This window comes from Syngnathus scovelli, chromosome 15, assembly GCF_024217435.2.
Source record: "Syngnathus scovelli strain Florida chromosome 15, RoL_Ssco_1.2, whole genome shotgun sequence".
Classification (NCBI taxonomy): Eukaryota; Metazoa; Chordata; class Actinopteri; order Syngnathiformes; family Syngnathidae; genus Syngnathus; species Syngnathus scovelli.
In genome coordinates this window covers 1597607-1619306 of record NC_090861.1, presented here as the reverse complement: position 1 = coordinate 1619306, position 21700 = coordinate 1597607, and the positions used below count along the sequence as shown (strand labels likewise).

Below are 21700 nucleotides of genomic sequence, written 5' to 3'. Positions count from 1 at the left end.
AAGCTCTGCAAATGAGTGAAAGTCGGAAGCTCATGATTGCACTGTTTCACATTCTCTCCGTGGCGCATAACAATGGAGCGAAACTTGACCCGCCTTGAAAATATCACTAGACTTTCATTCATCTCGACTTAGTTACTTTTCAGTCCAAGGCTAGCAAAAGAATGGAGTTCCTCAACTTTTTGAATGGAAGATTTTCTTACAGATTTACTCTTTTCTTTTTCTTTTTCTTTTTTTTTTTGTCTTGCGCCTTTTATTGCACGACCCTGGAGAAAAAGTGCAATCAACAACGAAAGCCATTTTCTCTTGGAGCACTGGCAAATCCGAAGCACAAACAAAAGAGATAATCTGCGGTTTTTCTTTGATGTCACCCTGTATAGCCATGGTTTCATAAAAAAAAAAAAAAAAAAAAAAAAATCATGGGTGCACAGCTGATAAAAAAAAAAAAAAGCTAAGCTTCTTTTTCTTATATTCCACCCCGCTCTCTAATAGCTTGTAAATCTGAAACACAATGGAGACAAGGTCGATGATAGGTGGTTCAAAGCTGTCCTTGCATAGCACGAAGCCGACTACATACAAGTAATGTTATTGTTCATCTAAATGTGCAAAATGCATAACAATAGGTTGAAAATACAAACAATATTCATCGTTTTAGCTAATATCTTCAATAATATAATCAAATACTGTATGCATGTATTTTACATATGTATATATATTTATATAGACAGAGAATTTTCTTCATGATAATCAACATACATACAATAATTTATATCTGTCTTTATACAACTCTTCACCCTGAACTTCTTTTCACCCCTCAGCTTGTAAGTGGCATGTTGATGATCGTGACAATGCAAATCGTAAGAAAAGCATAATAGATTTTAACCTCATCCCCGTTTTGACAGGTTAAAACAAAAAATATAAATAACCACATTTTCCATTTGGGGTTTCAAATGAATAGAAATAATGAATAAAATTACATATTTTGAAATAGATACAGAAGCAGAGGGTGAAAAAACAAATGGAAATTACTTTTTAATTCAATTCAATTAATAATGGGTAGAAACGGTCGTAGTTTGGAGGAGGTGACAAATGCGTTTTATCTCAGTGTGGACAAAAAATAAGAAAACTTTGATCTGCAGCATACAAATAAAAATATGATTTGAAGTAAAGCTACGCTGGCAAGCATCCCCTCGCTAAGTTTCAAGTTGAGGTCCTCAGAAAAGCCCTTGCTAAGTAATATTGCTACATTAACACAATTAAAACTGGGCTGTTCCGAAACCTTGCCGTGCCACGGCTGAGAGAATGTTTGGATTAGGAAGAACAACAAAAACAAGCGCAAGCAGTGTTCAAAAAAAAAAAAAAGCTATCCTGTCACCTTTCACCGTTTTTTTTTTTCTCCAGAAGAGGGGCGAACATCATGCTACAAAAATATAATCATTTTCATAGAACGACTCAACAAGTCCTCTGTGCCGAGATTACGACATCACACCTCAAGGTCTTCTCCTGCCCCCACCCATCCTCACCCACCCACACACACAGCAGCAACAAATCTATCTAAAAGGGCATGTGATACTGAAGGCAGTGTAGCTGGTACTTTCTGAGTGTTGACAATTTTCAACTCAAAACACCAATAGAGGAACACAGAAAAAACAAAAGCAAAGCAAAAAGATTTTGGGGGTCACAGAATGTGAAAAAGATGTGCCATCAGTCAGCAAAGCCATCATCACTTAATAAATGGAAAAGGCACTTCCTTCCGCAATGTGCCTCGCCCCTCGTTGACTTTTCGCCCCAACTTGACTTTTCGTTATTTATTTTTTTGGGAAAAAATCAGCCCCGCCCCGCCACCTAATGACAACCGAATGAAATAATGAATTAAAATGTTGCTTAGGTTTGAAGACAATTCATTACATTCTTACTTTTTACACCGTTTTTACATCAGTGCGAACCAAGACAAAAAGTCAAATCAATTAGACACAAACCTGGCAAAAAAAAAAATCCCAACAGCACAAAATAGACCATGTGTGTCTTACAAAATAAAATGACTCCTCCAAGTATTCTTTAAACATACTCTTTAGTTACTCCAACATAATATTGACATCTCTAACATCTGAGAATATTTACAAAGACCGCAATAAGGAAAATACCACATGTCAACATTTTTAAGCAGAGATGATTGATTTGCTTTCTGACTCTATTTTTGGAGATAAATGAATGGCGTGTCCACTGAGACGTGTTTTATTGCTATTGCACAAACCCCAACTTATTTTCAACGATGGCAAATGGAAGTCTTTTGAATCAAGAAATGAAAGCCTGCGGTCGATGCGATGGTGATGTTCTTTTAAGGATGCCCTGCCCATGCATATACACGTGCTGTTTTTCATCTCTGTGCTTAAAAAAATCGTAAATAAGATACAAGCAGGGTTTGATTTAGTATGTTCGAACAATTGGAAGCCTCAGGACCGGAGCTTTTAAAGTAATGAAAAAATCGTGTGCCAATAGGAATGGCCATTATTAGCATCAATACACTAATAAGATAATGCATTCTTTAATAGGACGATGGATGCAAGCTGCTGACCTGACTGAGCAATGTGAAAGCCTTTTAAGCTCTTCTCACCAATCAAAAAATTGCTAAGCCCAAAATGGTTTGTAACCTGGCCACATTTTGAATTTAAGTGACGTTTTATTTCACAAATGGGACTTATTGATATTATAAGTGTACTACCAAGATTATTTTCTTTCTTTTTTATTTTTCAAAACTTCAACAACAAAAAAATCACTTTGCTTTAAAACCTGACTGACAGCTAGTTTGTAGATTATGATAAGAAAAGTAAAACCATTTTATTTCTCCACTATTGGGCATTTTGGCACAAACCACTCAAATATAATATTTTGGCAGTACTCTTCATATTATACAGACCATCTTCTCTCCAAATGGTCAGGTTGGGCAGGATACATGTGTTTGATTAGACAGCATCAACGTTTGTAACTTATTTCCTCAAATAGTGACCCTAATAGACAGATTTTTTTAAAAAAAGTCAACTGCTGAGCTTGTCGGAACTTAGTTGTGAACCAAAACAGCAGTACCTACTGCAAACATGATCTCAGATTATTTACAGTGGCGTCTTACTGAATGTTGTAAACGGGTTCCCTGCGCCGTATTTCATGATCAGCGTTTCTCCATCATAACATGAAATGTAAGATATTGATTACCATGTTGGAAAATCAACAGAACTCCCCCCGTAAGCAGTTAAATAGATGAGCCTCGGATACTATTTGTGGAAATACAGTGATACTGCAGTAATGCTCGAAGGAACATCATGAGAAATGGCCTTGACTGTTTCTAACGGACAGCACATTTTGCGTTTTGTATTTGTCACTTTGTCCTTTGCCAAGCCTCCAGTATGTTACTTAGATGAGCAGTTGTTGCAATATTGCAAATATCTTGGGCAGTTAGTTACACGTCGTTGCAACGGACGCAATAAATAGTTGCACTGTCTCCCTCATCAAAAGCACATTTGTTGTATTTATTTATCTATCCCTACCTCAAATGGTAATAACTCTCGGGACTCCCGCGGCAAAGATTAGAACTGGAGCCCTGCAAAATAAGAAAATATACAATGTACAAAGGATAAAGCCCAAGACAAGATTGGGCTCGGTGTATTTGTGGAATAGCATTCTCCTCTCGGCTAAATATTTACGCTAGCATTTTCTTAAAAGCATCATCCCACACCTGAACAACAACCCCTTTAAAAGTGTCTCTATCTCGCTTCCTTTTTTTTTTTTTTTTTCCTTTTTAGTTATTGTTTGTTCTCTAAGTTATTTTCTCCAAATCTTCAAACTGTAGTAGATAAACAGAAGCAACGCAACGACTGGGAATTCAAACCAGCATGGACATCATGTTTGTCTGAAAATAAACACGTTTGTTTTTCTTTTTTTCTTTTGAGGAATACCAAAGAAAATGAAAGTTAGATAGGTAGAATTGAAAAGGAGCCAACAAGGGATTAGTGTGAAGTCATCCCCTGCAGTTTGGGCTTCTTATTCAAGTAGGTGGCCCAGTAGACCAAGTTAAAGGTTCCAAAGAGCAGAGGGAAGGCTATTCTGGCGATCCTGTCGATCTTGCTCACGCTGTTAAAGGTTTTCTTGGCCTCTGGGGGCTTGGGCTTGGGCTCCTCCTTGGGCTCAGTTGGAGGCGGAGGGGCGCTTTTGGCAATGGTGGCCAAACCAGGGTCCCTGGCAATGTTGGGAGCGAAGGCTGTAGCAGTGGCGGCCGGGTACGCTGTTGTGTTGTTCTTTTTCAGCATGGACTCCTTCTTCTTCTTTTGCTGAGTTGGTTTGATGAGGAAAGAAAAACAAAGAGAGGGATCAGCGTATGGCCGCCATCCAATGGGCCAATATTTAATAACATCCATTCCTTAACAATGTTATCATGAAAAAAAATGCCTGGACAGTTAACGAGGGTTTTTCAATCTCCGGTCATAAAATGGCTTTTGGAATAAGACCAAATTAGAAGTCAGACAGTGTCACAGAATGGATTGTTGATTGTCTTTTCTTTTTTTAGTAGTTTGCCTCTAAACACTATAATTGGTCCTACATCCAAATTTGGCGAAAATGACACATTTCCATAATAATGTGTCATTGTTAAAATGTCAATTTGATTAAAGAGCAAATCACCAACAAAGGCTTGCATCATGCTGTAATTCTTACAAGATGAATAATGCTCAAAGCTGACATTGCGTCATCAGCAACCTAATGATTCATATAAATCAATAAGTCTGAGGAAAAAAAAAAAAAAAACAGTCCTCGGAAGCAGCGTTGCGCCGCTAAATGCTGCTCACGGACAAGTGGAGCAGAAAGCACGAGATGAACACTAAACTATTAATGTTCACGTCATGTTACACAAATTGAATTTTCTATGCGATGACAACTGAATGCTTCCCAGCCTGCTGCTGCTGCTCCTGCCGCCGCCGCCGCCGCTCCCACAGCAGTTAAGCGCTAACTGCCCCCCGTGTGCGAAAAAGTCTGAAGCGTCCTTTCTCATCTGACACCATTTTGCAAACCAATCGAAACCCGCTCCACAAATCTTGTTGAAATAGACATTAAGACTCGGGAAATGAGGACAATTTATAATGCCATTACCTCGCAGACTCTCCCCTGTGATTCAAGCAGTTTAGAAAGAAAGTAAGATCACAAATACCTTCTCTGGCACCACGCTTTTTCCATCCCAGGCGTAACCTCTCTTGGTAAAATAGTTGACGGTGGCAAACTCAATTAGGGCCGAGAAGACGAAGGCGTAGCACACGGCGATGAACCAATCCATAGCCGTGGCGTAGGCCACTTTGGGGAGCGAATTCCTGGCGCTGATACTGAGGGTAGTCATGGTCAGGACAGTCGTCACTCCTGTAGACCACAGCACAAACGCAAATGAATATGTCTCCATGGTAACCTCCATGTCGGCCTAATCAGTGACCTGTACAAACAATCAAAAAATGACCTGGAAAGCTCTGATTAACACTTCTCCATACATCTAAATAATTCATGAACAAAGATGTGGGAGTCGTAGCTTTTCTACTCGAGCGTGGACTCGCGATACATTTGTATGAATGTATCGGAGCAGCTGTGCGCCCGTGCAGCTCGTTCTTTTAATAGACTCGCAAAAGGTGGAGATGTCCCCAGATGCAGCCGCAACATGCGCTTGTCCTCAGGGATACTGCGGCTGACGAATTGGAGAACATCCCGCATAGCTGTGCAAAATGCACCAGAAGAAAAATAAGAGGAAAATGCAAAAGCTATGCAAAATAATAGCTGCCGCATGTTGTCGACACTGCCCAATCAGTCACTGACTACATTAGCAACCGTGCAGAGAATCAGAGGAAGTGGGTCGAAGGCACTTCTAGTTAGGCTTCCGTACAGAATGGAATATTGCAGATGTTTACACAGCAAACATGAGCCATCAAGCAATTTCAGGATGTGAACAGATGGCTTGTACAGGTAGAAATATGAAACATGACATAATGACAACTCCCATATGCATATTGTACACGTATGTGTGCACGCTACATACATGGCGTGCACACAAAGGGACATTCTACAATCATATCTGAACAGGGTTAAGCCGTTCAGTGTGATGCATTCCAGATAATATGGCTTTCAACAGTGCACCTTAGGTGACATTTGAAGTTAAAAAATAATATTTGACTTTGATTTGCTGTACTGGTTGGTTTCCCCTAATGTGCAGTTTATTATTATTATTATTATCATTATTATTATTATTATTATTATTATACATTGACAAAACCATGTAATTTAAAAAAAAAACATGGCCAATAATGTTTAAAGGTGAGCACAGATTATCTATAATAATTATTAATTTATTCACATTGGACCAAAAAAAAAAAAAGAAACATGGCTGTTCTCTAGTCTCATTTTGAACTTTCTGTTTTATTATACTCAAAATGGCTAATGGTTCATTTTCAGGCTATCAATTCATTCATGCATCTTTCAACTAACGCAATAGCATTAATGCTGCGCCATTTTAATTGGAACTAGATTTATTATTACTCATACGATTGCCCTAATTGTCATTTATAAATGCATATTTACAATTCATGAATTTGTTTAATATCAGCGGGGTACGGTGGGCCCATTGCGACAAAATACATCTGTCTAAATATCAGTTTGCTTTACAGTACGTTTATTTGGAAAGCATTTGGAGGATGTTTCATCTGCATCCATTCTGATGACACGAGCGGTAAAAGCATGAATCACGCGCTCCTCATCCTCCCACGCTGGTTTTCACATGCTTTTGGATTTGCTTGCGACATGAAGCATAAAGTATGATTACCATGTTCTCATTAATCAGAGCCAAATAAGTGATTAGTCACTTAACCAGAACCAAGCAGGGACCCCTCTGATGGATTTGCGACATTTGCATAGCTGGTGCACGGGTGCGTGGTCATGCATTTCTCACATTTGTTATGAATCAAAGGGATAAGTAGGTCGTCATTATTTATTTAGCTTTCTGCAGTCTCTTCTGCATGTTTGATATTTTTTTACATCCAAAACAGATTCTAAATTGATTGAAAAAGTACATTGTACTGCTCTAACCATACAATCAATATGTATCCCTTCCCTCAAGGAACTTGAACACTTTAGTGCTCTTTCCTAATGAAGGGAAGTAAAATAAAAAAGTGACATTAAAATTCCCGACTCGGCACTCATTCCCGCATTTTCTCTGCTTCCTCAGGGCCTTCAGTCATGTGAGACCGAACAATTATTTCCCTCTTTTCTTTTCTAATTACCATTGTAGGCTAACAAAGGCGACTGCCTAACAAGGACGAATGTAACTTTTGCCAATTTGTTTGTGGTAGAAGATGAGGAATGACTGAGGGAGGGGCGGGGCCTCATTGTTTCACGAAAAACCCAATATGTAATACGTGTGCAATGTGAGTAAAAGCAGCAGCTTGCTTTGTCACAATTTCTTAAGAGTCACCGTGGTGCCAGAGCTCATGTAGATAGAGTGCCAAAGCGTTTCCCGCTGGCGCGCATCCAGCGCTGAGCTCCTGTGCCAGCAATCATGTGTGCTCACGGTCGTGCCAGGTACAACACAGCGCCACCTCTCATATTGTTTCTCCACACATTAAATAGATGGATGGCTAATGTATTTAAACTTGGACATGAGTGGATTTGGAGATGAATGCATGTGCCAGGGTGGAGGTGGATAAAGGCCTGCCGTGCATGCATATTAGGAAGTGCGCATGGGAGGCGAGTGCACGCATCAGTAGGAGTCCTCGGAATGTTGTCAATCCCTCCGTTTGCAGAGTAAATCATTTAATTTTGTGGGGGAGGATGCAGGCTGAACCCTCCCTGTGTATTACGCAAGTCGTCATAAAAAAAGCCAATCATATATATTTTACTAGTTCTGTCACCATGGAAACAAACACTCCTCCATCGTCTTATTTCAGACTGACAATCGGAGAAGCATTTTTGTGGAAAATTACAAAATAAGCTAAGCCTTGCGTATTCTTTTTTGTTTTTTTAAAATAGAAATGGGTTAAGATGTTAAATATATCATGTGTGGCCCTTCTTAGACCTTGAGATTATGACGAAACGCTATATTCCTTCATTGGCACATTTAACAATCCTCATCCCACATGTAAACTCGCAGTGGAAACGCTAGTAAGGGATTTATTGTACCAAATTATTTGGCTTAGTGTCATCATTGCGAAAAGGGGTGCCATCTTTAAATTCATTTCATTTTCACAATGTAAATTGTGATTAGTTACACTAGACAATATTAGAGCTGTAGCATCATTTCAGGCTAAACGCTTTCCAAGTATTTTCAACACAGATGGGAACAAGACAAATTTGAGGTGATAAGTTCAAGCGACTATTTTACAGCTGCTGCAGGCAAGGACATGTTTGACTACAGGCAAGCAAAAATCAAATGTGGTGCAGATAGCGTGCACTCATTTAAACACTTTCTGACACAATCTTGCTAAGCTTGACAAGTTGGATTTTTTTATCTTCGTTTGTTTGTGTGAATAAATTGCAGATTAAAAATAATAATCAATCAGTCATTGTCTTTGTTCCTGTGCATTAATGGCCATTCTGGATTTCCTAATATGTACCAATAAGTTTGATTGTAGTTGAGATCTCAACTCCAATGCTATGACCTGCATTCTGTACACAAAGTGTGATGCATTGCTTTCGATGTTGCGTGTTAATTACTGATCTGACTGATATTTGCTTCCCCGCTTGGGTTCTCCCCCCTGAGCACTTGATTGCGTTACCCTTGAAATGACAACGTTCAGTTAATCCCCACTCAGCTACTGGATCGCAGCCACACAGAACAAATCTCTGTGGGTGAGAGTGGACCTTCAGAGAAAAATGGCTGTACTCGCTACTGCTCTCTGCCTCGCCGGTTCTGGCCAAATATTTGCCACTGACGGTGATTTGACTGAGTGTGTTACCAATTAAACATGACAAGCAAAATGTGGAATGAGGTCAAAAGAACAGTTAGAAGTAGGACAGGTATACTACTCACTGGCGGAACAGTCCATTTTATCTTACCAGACTGAACCTCTCTCTGAAGGAACATTTCCTGAGCTATTATAGTGGCCTAAATGAAAAATAGTTTCTCACCAAAGTGGAAAAGTTTGTTTGGAACATTTGTGCTAATCCGATGTTTATCAGCACAATGATACAGTAAATAAGGCTACCTACTGCTGTGTTTGGAAATTGCCTCAGGCTTGATTTGGTGAGACTGAGCTTTCTTGTCACATGATTTAAACAATGTTTTTTTTTTCTTTCCCTCGTTGCTGCATTTGCTCACGTTAATGAGTCTGGATGCATTCGTGTCGGACACGTCTGATCACAGAGCACAAATTAAGCTTAACAGCGGTGCATACTTTGATTTGTGGTGTAAAATAAAGGCAGGGTGTGCTTTGAATAAGAATGATGTATACCTAAGCGAGTAATGTGGAACTGCTCTTCTCTAGAATAAAAGCTTTATTTTAATTTTATTTTTTTGGGTGATCCAAAGAACTTATGTTTTAGACCCTGACTTGGCAAAAGTCATTCCGTTTTAAAAGTGAAGATGTGAAGGTAGTGGATGTTCTAAGCACCCTCATCAGTAATGGACATGAAAAGTTAATGCTTTTGAAATCTTAATCAATAGCCAAATGCATGTTAGCGCGAGTGATGCTTGCACTCAATTCATTTTTCAATCGCTTTCGTCTTTTATCAGAAAGAAGCGGGAGTCGTGCTCGACTACGCTTGTATGTCAACAAGAAGACATGACATTCAAACCGCGACTCCTCATAAGTACTTCTGTTCCTCTTCATGTTTAACACGGTTTTTCTTTTTACATTTCACATGATTAATGCAAACATCCATGCGAGTTACTCAAATGCAAATTGAATATACATTAGCAGAGCACTTATAATTAGCTTCATTCTTATTTCAACTCTCATAAAAAAATTATATCCTAAATAAGACCTTGTGCGTAACAAGGCAACATTTTAGCTAGTATCTTAGTTTATGGTTACATTTTAATAAACCAGAGTTGTCTTTTTAATGATTCATTCATTTTTCTACTGACTTCTTTGAGCGTGGCATTCATTATTCTGCCATCTCAGAATAATACATATTAATTACATGAATGACCTACCTCGTGTGCTGCGGTAAAAATGTGTGTGTGTGCGTGTGTCCATATGCTGCGTTACCCCCTTTGCTATCCCGCTGTGCAAAAAACCAGCAGTGATTGCATGCAGAAACACATACATGACCTAGATACTTTGGATGTTTAAATCCAATCTGGGCCACCCTCGCTCGCTCAACACACGAGCGGGACAGGTAGCTGCGATACACCCTGACAAATAATTTCACACCCCGGAATATTGCAGAAAATGAAAAAAAAAAATAGCTGCAAACTCAGATGCCTGTGCAAATGTTTCAGTGAAAGTGGGCCAAGGGAAACACTGACATCCATGAGAGAAAGAGGAAAAAAAGAAAGGAATGAAAGAAAAAGAGGAAAATGAGTGTCGCGTGAGGTAACTCAAGGACATTCCGCCTGCTGCTGTGCTACAGAGCATGCTGCAGACTAGCAAGCAAGAGCTTTCCTTTTGGCCACTGTTATGTAAGAACTGAATGTGACAGACAGATACACACATACTAATGACTACACACACACGCACACACACATAGGCACAAATACACACTCAGAGCTTAAACACCATTTTTGCCTGAAATTTCACCGCAGCCCCGACTGATTTAAAGCTCCTCCGCCTTCATCGGTGCAGAATGGAATAGAATAGAAATATCTTGTCGCATTGTGGCTTTAATAGGCAATTCAAAGATAAGCTTAAATATGTCACGTAGGCTCCAAGGCAATGGTTCGGGGACACGTGTGATATGCCGGGAATATGCTGATTAGCTTCGGTGCAGTGTGTCAGATGAGGAAGATCGATACAAGTGAGTTGCCAGGCAACCAGCGGAGACTCCAGGAAGTCGCCACGCACCAGCCATTTGTGAGCAACTAGTTCTTGCTAATCTCCATGCTTTGTTTTTGGAATCATTTCCAACCCATGAATGAATGAAAATAAAGAAAGAAGGTACGAGAGGACTCACCAAAGACAGTCCTGGCAGGGACGGACTCTCTGTTGAGCCAGAAGGACACCTGCGAGAGAATGACTGTCATGATGCAGGGCAGATATGTCTGAATCACAAAGTAGCCAATTTTCCTCTTCAGGTGGAAGTGGGTCGTCATCACCACGTACTCGCCTGCGGAGCAAACGGGAAAATGTCAAGGATCGTCTTTTAGTGCAACGTATATGACTTTGACTTTTAATCTGTCTTCCGAATGATACGCCTTGAGAATCGGATGGCTTGTTAACTGTCTTTGGGTGGTTCTCAGAAAGTGTGGTCCAACCAGATAGTCAAATGCTGACTCAGTCTGAAAATAATTAGAAGAACCATGTCTAAACAAGTCAGACATTTGTGTTGTCAGAGATTGATTGACCAGCCGTTGTTGTGTGACCTTTTAATGGGATTCAAAAACCAAAATCATTGTTGACAGCCTCGGAATGATCTGGCTTATTTCATTATTCGTTTTTGAAAGATGCTTGGCCCTTGCAACTTGGGTGCTTGTCACCCCCTCCAAAACTGAATGATTTGGGGTAGTCCGGTCTTAATCGCTCCATTCAGCCCATCCAAAATTGGTGACCAGATGACCCATTTTGCACACTAACTCATGTTTGCCAGTATGAGTAGACCCAAAAAAGAGGTGGTGGAAAAAGCAACTCGAATGGCCTGTAAGGGAATTCCAAATCTAGGGCATGCCCTGTCATTTCTCTAAAATGAAAAATGGATGCTTGTGACAGAGACAAAGACATCAAATTGTTTCATTTTGAGTACATCCTAAAACAGCATTTGTGCGGTCGGTGATGACAAATAAGTAAGACAAATGTTTCCGTGTCAGAATAGGGCAATGTAAAATTGGTCACTTTTATACTGATTTATACACACTATAGTTATATATAATGCATATATTTTCTTGCATAACATTTACGTTGCCAGTTTTACCATCGGACCAGAGAAAAAAGTCACACATGATCCAATACATAATTTCTGACTGCGGCATTTGACTGTGCTACTGCACCATTTTAAATTTTAACCAAAATGCGACATACCTGTGCTGGATTGCACCACTCCAGAATCCACGCTTTGTCCCATCAGATCGTACTGGTTTAACCTTGAACCGTCATCTGCCACCACCACAGACTGGTCGGCCCCTTTGGTCCACACATACACCACTTCTGCTCGAGTGTAAGCATCTAACAAGAGACGAGAAAAAATATCTATTATCTAGTATGTGTAGATGTAGCCCCGCAAAACTAGCCTCATTTTTTGGGGATTTGGTGTTATGTCACATCAAGTCGTTCTCCAACTTTATAAGGACCACAAACGCACACCATCCCAACAGCATGGCCTGACCTCAAAAGAGCCAAGTCAGTGTTTTCTTGCCTACGGCCAGCCAACCTGTCAAAACTGCAGTGTGGCTCGACCACTGCTGAGGAAAGGATGGTCTCGCTGCAGACTGCAGCAGAAGGCAAAGAGCTAAACACTGAAATATTTAGGGACTGGATTCAATTTAGAGACAAGTCGGGGGTTGGTGGGTCCACGGGTGTCGGCCGAAGAAGGGTCCTCTCGCTCGTGTTGCTCGGATGTCCGACAATTGCCAAGAGGAGCGTGCAGCCTTTTTGCTCATTGGCTATTCTTGTTTCCATCCTCCATCATTCTTGTTAGGGCGTCTTCAACCACAAGGCGTAGGTAGCTGTTAGCAGTGAGCAGCTGCTGAGCTGCTCTGGAAATTTTTCAAAGCGCGCTGCCTTGGATAAACACAAGGTCCACACGTTGCTTGCCTGCCAGCGTCTGGCAGAGACTTCCATGGCCTGGCAGGGTCAAAGAAGACCGAGGGGGGGCTTTGCGGACACTTCCTCCGGGAGAACATCTGCTCTCATGTTGTCGTTCCTTATCGCTCATGCTTCCAGATCATGATTCATCATCCATCTATCTGTTTTCTATACCAGTTATCCAACACAAGCTCAAGACATGAGCTGTAATCTGACCTTCACGGAGATTTCCAGTCAAGTTAGGTCATGGAGAAAAGCCGAAAAGTAGGAACGCGATCGTCTTCTTCTTAGATATCATCTTTAATCCAAAAGACTTCCTCCTCTGTTCTAAATTAGGGGAGGAGAGCCTCTATATTTATAGTCTCTATCAAAGGCAGTTTCCAAAGAAGCCGGTGCTTCCAAGCTGCTTAAAACACCCGATATTTATCAGTATGTGCCTTTCACACAAAATCGTGTGAAGTTGGATCTTGGAGTGACTGTGTGCATTCTGAAATGGGACGAGTGACGTCAAAATGGAATGAATCACTTTTTGTTTCTCCTAAAACGTATGTAGATGTTGTGTGGTCTCCAGAGAGTACTTACAGCTGCCAAACTTGAGTGGGCAGGCATGGGCGTCCATTGGGAAGTCTTCAAGGTGCATGGGGCATTCAGCTCTCACAGTCAGCCTAAAGCACGAGAAGATGATTAGACATGCAAACAGGAACATGTGGTGTACTGTTTTTGTTTGCTTCCAGTTTATCGGAGGCTGTCAAACTGCGTCTCTTCCTCTGAACTGCAGAAAGGTTCTTTTTTTTTTTCCCCCTCTGAGCTTCTCTTTTGTGACAGCTTGCAGAAAAACAGCATGTCAGGCCAGTCGTGACACACTAATCTTTCATCCATCCCCTCATCTCCCTCATCTGTGACAGCACCCCCCCCCCCTCCCCCCCTCCAGTAAACATGCTAAATGTCCTGCAATCCTTGCTTAGTGCATCATACTGTGTGTTGTGGACATTTTCACCGTTTTCCGAAACGGACATGTATCATGGCAACGTACCTCATAGTGTAGAGCAGAGTTCCTTCTTCTGTGATGCGCAGCAATTTGTTGGGCATGGTCATGTTGTGGGCCACAGACTTTTTGCCGTTATGAAAAAACGTGTCGGGCGTCCAGATTTTACTGGCCATCAGGTTGTTGAGACGCAGCACGGCCATGGGACCTTTGAACTTTAACCTCTCATCCTTCCAGCTCTGTCTGAAGAATACATCAATGGTGTACTCCTGCGATGGGATAAAAGGACAGACGCAGTGTTGACACCAGTCCCTGTAAATTTAAACCTAGAGTAGTTTTTTTTTTTTTTTTTTTACCCCCACGTCTTTACCCTTTGACAAGCTCTCAGTTTGACTCTGACTTTCATACGCTGGCCTCGGCCTACTTTCCCTGCTGGTAGCTGTCTCTTCATGTTAACGGCTTTAGCCACGGATTTTGTATGTGGAGGTGCTCCGCCTTGTAGGAACGAAATACAATGCCTTCCTAGTTCAAGCGTATAATCACTGACTCTTTACAAAAAAAACCCAAAAACATTCTTTAGTTTTTCTTCATAGGCGCGATGTGTCCAATTGCATATGGTGGCTTGACAAATTAAGCATTATTCCGTTTCCGGTCATTGGGTACATTGGTAGGTTAGCAAATTGTCACGAGAGATGATTTTCCAAGCAAGCCAAATTGGAATGGTACCAAAAAGAAAGTGCCTGAGCAGATTTTGAAGCACGCTCGTGACTCGAGTTGAGAAACAATCTGAATGGTTCTACAAAGCTACTCAGCACAGTAAAGTGAGCCTGTTAAAATTATAGGGCAGCCACTAAGCCTCAGTGAGATAATTACTAAGAATTGAAAAAGAGAAGGTAATGGTGGAAGGAAATTGTGTGGAATTGTCCCTCAGATGTTTCATCTGGCCTGCATGTCAATTGATGCCAAAGATGATGCCAAAAGTAATGCATGCATGCTCTTAGCAGATGAGTAGTGGTTGGTTAAGGTTAATTGGTTATAAGCAGGTGAGGGCTCACTGAAAAATATTTTTTTTCTGTTATCAAATCTTGCCTTTGATTACATTTACATTTTTGCAGACAAAAATAGAGCCTGCCATGTTTGTGTTACTGGGATTTGCGCATGGCTTGTTTGGCAAGCTCACATAGCTCGTAAATCCTCCAGTTCAATTGGAATATAGTATCATGTATGATTTTTCAACAAAATTCTCAAGAGACTGTGTTAAGCTGATGTGGAGTTTGGTCTAAAGTCACTTGAATGTAATATTGGGACTCCTGCAAGCTAACAAATCACACAGTGAACATTAGTGGTCACGATCATCGCATGCAGAGGGGGCGGCGCTGGCATTTATGCCGGCTAGGATTAGTTACTGTAGGCAAGCAAATACATATCACATGAGACAGTTTTATTAATACAGCACCAGTTAGTGAAATGAATCATGGCATGAAGACATCTCTCTTAAGGCTAGGAGGAGACCACTCCCGGGTCCCCAAATAGCAATGAAGAGGATAGAGTGGAGGAAGGGAAACTGGTGACATTTAAACAGGCAAGAGGGGAAAAAAAAAAAAAAAAGAAGCTTACCATGTCATGGTCCGAAACTGGCCCGATACTAGTCACGAAAATGTCAGTCTTGACTTCAGTTACACGCTCTGTTGAAGCAGGAAATTGGCAGGGTGAGTGGCATTCATTAGCCCCCTAGACTACCTGTTAATGCAAGACCACCTGGCTTGGGCCCCGGATCCATTCAACACACGCAAACAGCATCATAAAAATGGCCCATTTTGGATGTCAATAAGCATTTTTGCTAGTATTGGCTTCAGTGTCAGCTCCATTATGTGCACTGTTCAATCTCCTCATAAATTTGCACAGTGCTGCAAATAAAGCCACTGTGCTCGCATAACATTTGATGGGCTTTACTTTGCGAATATCCCTCAACCCCACATCCCTTCTGATTTCAAAGTCATCTTTGAACGGTATGAACTTCATACCCATCATTTGAATGTCTGCTGTAGAGCATCAACACAAACCTCTGTCCTTCGCGCAACACTTCACACTTAATAGTTCCCTAGTTTCAGGGCAATAAAGTGTACAATAAAATGGCTTCTTTTGGGATTGCAAGCACTGGCGGAGCTAGGTTTCTTTTTACTTGGAGGTGAGGGACCCCCTTGCCCCCTCTAAATTCTTAAAAAAAAAAAAACATTGATAGAGATTCTTTATATGTTGTCTACGGTGGACAAATTGGAAAAAAGGACCCAAAAAGATTTTTCTGTCACTTAGGGCTATTTTCATATCAGTCACAAGAAGCCAACATTGCGTATGGTGCATTGTTTTGGTTACTGACCTCCTAGTCCCGGCCTCAGGCGGTTGTCATAGCCATCCAGAAGGCTGTCTAGGATCTTGGTGAACACTGTAGTGTTGTGCTCGCTGTCCTGCCCAGTGCTGCCAAAAGCGGGAAAGAGCATGTCAAGTCATGGCCAGAAAGAGCGCAACCAAAAAAAAAGCTCAAAAGATGACTCATGTTTGACAACAATGAGAAGGATTTCTGTAGTCACGGAGGCCGTTATGATCGAAGAAGTGCACAATAGATGATGACGCACGTTAAGAAGACTCAACAATGGTGAAAGATGAGTATGAAAGCCATCGGTCCAATTGCTATTCGGTGCTGTGTTTATATTTCCAAAGTGCAAGGGCATTTGACATTCATCAAGGACTGCAAGACTCGTTAAGGGTTTTCTATCCAAAAATAAAATTTAAGGTCACAGCAAGGCGAGCTTTCTGAAGGTAAAACTGAAAGACTGCTATTAAAAAAAAAATAATAACTTAGACCTTGGATACTTTCTAGGGAAAAATATTTTCGTTATAACAACGAATGTTTAGTCCACTACTTCCTTTACCTCAATGAGTTCTTCCATCTTACCCCTGTGCGGTATAATAGACGCTTTTGCAGGCATTAAAGCCATTTTTATGTCGAGTGTATAAAGCGGAATGCACAGTCCATGCCCACGTAGGCACAATCATGGAGAAATTGCAATCCATTATTAATACCTTAATATGGTCTTTCAGACCACCGAGGCCCTGTGCAGGACTTGAACATAAAACAAAATGCTTCAAGCCAAAACACTCACCGGTGACAATGGGGTATGAATATTTCAGATATTTACTCGTCGCGGCCGGAAGCACCTGGAATGTTTGTGTGCCTGCATTTGCATATCTATGGATATACCATACCTGAATCAATCCATATGTGCATATGTTTGCACTGATAACCAGGAGCACATCTCCCGCAATGCAGCCGAGCAATCATAAGCTCCCCATTTTTTTTTTTTTTCCCCTTCATTCTCACGCCAATGGCAAAAGGCTGGCTCCCCCGCTAAATAAACAGCCAGTGTTTGGAAACAAGCTCTTCTCGCCCAACAGCTCCAAGGAGAGGGAGAGGTCATTGAGATGAGTTAGCGGGCGGACCCGACGCAACAGAAGGGAAGTGGGAAAGCATGGTGGCTGTGGGCGGGAAAAGTGGCAAGCAGAGGGGCATATGAGGATGAAAAAAATAAATAAATAAAGAAACCTTTCATAGAGGACAAAACATAAATGAAGGCAAGAGATGAGGCGGGAAAGGGTCACGGAAAGGTGAGCGAGACAGAGGGGAGAAACGACATGAGGCTCACCGTCAAAGCGAGGGGATTGAGGCTGATTGAGTGCGAGCTGCGGGACATTTTGTTTTCTAAATACAGATACTGCCGCCCTGTCACACATGGATTTTTGTAACAGGGTTAAAGCACTGCGTGGCAGCCATCAATTCCCCATCATTTGTCATCATTCTCTTCTAGAATAACAAAACAATGATGATAATAACGGCGATATTTTATATAAGGTGAAATTAGGTGCTGGCTACAATACACCTCAAGCCCTCACCTCTATTTAATATTCCTGAAATGACGCCAGCATGATCCCATAACGCCGACAGCCTGAATAGTTCTACTGGGGCTTTTCCATTCTATTTCCATTAAGACATTTTACATGAGACACTCAATAGAATGCTAAGAAATTCGACTAGACACAATTTCTAACTTGCCGTTCACCTTCATGGTGTTTTGATTACTGCGATTTAATATATGAGTGTTAATGTCAGCATTGGTCGAAATGTTATGACGGATTATGTTGGTATTCGTGATTACGTTCTCACATCTTTTCGTGTACACAAACATTCCAATGTTGCATTTATAATGTTGGCTAGGAAAAGATGAACTTACATTTCCGCTATTTATATTTGTTCATTTGTATGACATACTTTCGTGTAAAAGTGGAAATTTAATATATGCGGTCATCTATATAGATATTGTAGCGTAGTCAGCTGCATGATGCATGGTGGAATTATTTGTTGCCCGTCTTCCACCATGCTAGTTGGGGTACATCATATTTCATTTGACAGAATAAGATGCATATATTCTTATAAATTATAGTCATTAGCAGCCGGTATGTAGAGGACTCCTCTATAAATTACTTAGACAGCCATCCCACTATCAGATGCAGATTTACACGCTTTGCAATGCAGCTCTTGCGTTTACGTGCCAAAGTCATGGTGATGAAAATAAATAAAGCAGGCGGAAAAAGGCGCTCAGGGAGGACTACATGTTTAGCAGCCAGGGGGGGCTTTCTTCTTCATAAAACATTGTGCACCATCCCCATCTACAGGTCAGCAACAGTGCCGCTCAACATTGATGTCTCGCTCGCTCCCCTTTTCTCCAAGCTACTGTACATCCCATCTAGATTGTTCTAATTAATGATATTTTTTTTCCAGGGAACTCAAAATTTTGTACGAGACATCAAAAAAGCAGATTGGATTACGCTGCCAGTCAATAATTATGCTGCAGTGGAAGGCTTTATATTAGATGTCCTCTAATGTAGAAACAAAGGGAATTGGACTTGTGACGTCAATGCCTGGCAATCATTCACATCAACATGTTTTTTTTTTTTTTTTTTAATTTGGCGCTGATGTAAATTGTTCAGCCAGGCCTCAGCTTCTCCACATGAATCGACGTTGGAGTCGACTGTGACACTTTTGGTGAATAATTCACGGCGAGCCCTGATTGATCCTCAACAAGGCGCGCATCTCCTGCAGTTCAAGCAGCTGAAGAATTCCAACTGTAGCTTTGCCTAACTGGCAAATGTCTCATTGAGCCACTGTTGGTGTTTCATGGCACAATTACGCATAATAATCCAAGCAGTTGAGTCAGATTAAGATATAATCTCACACAAATGTGTCTTGTTATTATCGCATCCAAATATGAGCACAACTACGTCACACTGTACCCGATAAAGTCACCTGTGAGATTCAGCATGATTTTTTAAAATGTAACACCATTATGACACGCCTCGTGGCTATTTTAGCTCCTTATCTCACCGTCTCGGAATAACAAGCATGGAGGTGTCTTGTGGGAATGCCCCACTTTACAACCCCAGCAGCTCTGCTCCAAGCCATCAAGAAATAAGAGCACAAAATATTTGACTGCGCACTTTGCCATACAACAACCAATACAGCCATTCATGCGTATTTTTTTTTTTTAAAGAAAAGAGCATTATATTCATGATTACCTTTTGGCTCCCAGGACGATGTGAGCTATGAGCAAGCAAGCCCCCAGGCACAGCGAGGCCACGCTGCCCCGTTCACACATTGTTGAATATGAGGACCTTTCACTGCTGGAGGTCAGAGCAGAAAGACACGCACAATCAGAGTGAGGTTAGGAATCATTACCACGCACACACACGTACAATTAGTCACAATCCGACAATCTTAAGCAATTAGGTTGCGGTGGTAGCACTTGTGCACCGCCTCTTTCCTTTTTCCCCAACCTGCAATGTGAACGAGCGCCGTACCGCAATATCAAACCCTCAATACCACCCCCCCCCCCCCTCTCTCTTTTCCTCCCGTCTCTAAATAAAATAAGAGCATTTGCTTCCTCCTCAGTCAATAAGACGGGATGTTGCTCCTCATGATGCAAGCATGCACACGCACACACAAAAACACAACATTTCATGGATGTGCTCTCATGAGTGTGCCTGAATTACTTACAAATCAGATCCAATGGAAACCACAAAATTATTTGTTATAAAAAATGAAGTAAATCCTCTGACTGACAAGGATTTACAGACTGATGCAGATTATATAAAAGGGAGAAAATCCCCCCCCACCCTAAAATAAAAAAGACAGAGAGCACACTTTCTAAGTTATCCCATGCACAATATAACACCCCCTCCTCTGGAAACGCCACAATGTTATGTGGCATGAATCTAAGTAGGTGCCGGGCTTGAAGATTTAGCATGCAACTGGCATCACTACAAGGCTGCTCCGTGCATGCTGATCCGGTTTGTGCGTAATGAAGCGACGCGCGCTGTTCCGGGCGCTGGCCGTGGTGCTGAATTCTCTCCAGCCACCTCTCGCTTCTATCTTTCCATCTATCTCGACGCCTTACCTCCGAAGTCCTCATTTTCCTCCAGAATGAGAACATCTCCTTCCACCACAACCCCCCCAGCCCCAAAAGCCTCAACTCACATCGTCTAGCATCCAAAACGGAGGTAATAAATGAGACACTTACAGCAGATGGGCTCGGAATAGACGCTTGTATCCCCCTTCTCAAACTTTGAATATCTTCCTTAAGCCAGACTGGTAATTAAAAAAAATGATAAGGGGGGTGGGGGGTAGAAAGTAAATCCTGTGTGATCTCACATCTGACGAATTCTAGCTGGAGGCTGCTGGAGACGATATGTATGCAGGTCTCTCTCTCTTCTCCCTCCCTCTCTCTCTCTCCCTCTCTTTCTCTCTCGCTCTTGCTGTCTCGCTCGCGCTCTTCCTCTCTTTCAGTCAACTCTCATCACAAAAATAAAGGAATAATAATTTCCCCCACTCCAAACTATAAATGCGCTCCACCTTGCAAGGGGTGCGCGCTCAACACGTCCATAGGAGGGTGAATGTTAGGATTTTATGTCAGATTACGCGAGACCGCCCCTTTCATACTGTATGCAGCACTATTTAACTTCCGCTGCTGTAATCTCTTTGCAAGTGTAGCTAAATATAACGCAAATGAATCGGATTCATTATTTTTTTGGACTGCATTATACTGCCCACCCTCGCGCCCTCAAGGAGGTGACATGCATGCACGCGCCTCTAAAAAGACACGGTGACACCCCTCCTAAGAACACCCAGTGCAATTTAAATAAGAGTGTCGAAAGAGACAGCGGCTCACCAGCTTGCGCCGACGTGACGTGCCTCCGCTGTTTTCTTTCTTCTCGCAATCAAAATTAAATCCTGCACGAATCTCTCTGCGTGGCGTTAAAAAAAAATGTAAATGGAGAGAGTGAATAGGCGTGAAAATAGAAGTGTGTGAGAGGGGATGGAGTGAATGTGCCGCTGCAGTCGCGCCACTCCACACTGAGCGCGCCGAGCTGCGTGCATCTGCAAGGGAGGGAGAGGGAAAAAACGGGCTCGTCGACCAACCAGCCAGCCTATAATTTTTGTAGTCGTCAAGTTAAACTACAAATCAGAAGACATTTTCATTCCCCCAACGCACACCCCTCCACTACCCCCGCTGCATCCCACCACCGCGATCATCAGCCTCCTCCCTTAATGCGCGCCACATGAGCATAAAAACAACGACATTATGGTTAATATTATGATCGTGTGTGCGCGCGTGTGAGTGTTTATTTATTTATTTATTTATTTATTTGCAACAGGGGGTTTAATCATAAGCGTCCCGGCTTCAGTGACTCACGCGTT

The 21700-nt window shown here is 41.7% G+C and overlaps 1 protein-coding gene across 3 annotated transcripts; it reads right to left on the bottom strand.

Annotated features, from left to right (window-relative positions):
- Window positions 1–919: 919 nt before the first annotated feature.
- Window positions 920–21385, bottom strand: gabra1 (gamma-aminobutyric acid type A receptor subunit alpha1). Of its 3 annotated transcripts, none has more exons than XM_049743797.2 (10): window positions 21171–21385; window positions 19522–19626; window positions 16271–16368; window positions 15511–15578; window positions 13942–14162; window positions 13491–13573; window positions 12186–12329; window positions 11125–11277; window positions 5192–5394; window positions 920–4319 (listed from the first exon to the last, which is right to left on the bottom strand). In XM_049743797.2, exons 2-10 carry the CDS (start codon window positions 19599–19601, stop codon window positions 3999–4001), a joined length of 1371 nt encoding a protein of 456 aa, XP_049599754.1. In that variant the 5' UTR covers window positions 19602–19626; window positions 21171–21385; the 3' UTR covers window positions 920–3998. The 3 variants fall into 3 exon arrangements, with proteins under 3 accessions (XP_049599754.1, XP_049599756.1, XP_049599755.1); XM_049743799.2 differs by lacking the exon at window positions 21171–21385 and adding an exon at window positions 20523–21060 and having other exon boundaries at window positions 19522–19623; XM_049743798.2 differs by lacking the exon at window positions 21171–21385 and adding an exon at window positions 20523–21059.
- Window positions 21386–21700: the final 315 nt, after the last annotated feature.

Excerpts from the sequence above, each read along its gene's own strand:
- gabra1 (XM_049743797.2), bottom strand. The coding sequence starts at position 19,601 with ATGTGTGAACGGGGCAGCGTGGCCTCGCTGTGCCTGGGGGCTTGCTTG. Across the intron at positions 15,579-16,270 it reads CCTGAGGCCGGGACTAGGAG|AGCGTGTAACTGAAGTCAAG; the intron begins GTCAGTAACCAA and ends CTGCTTCAACAG. Across the intron at positions 13,574-13,941 it reads ACTCTGCTCTACACTATGAG|GCTGACTGTGAGAGCTGAAT; the intron begins GTACGTTGCCAT and ends CTCGTGCTTTAG.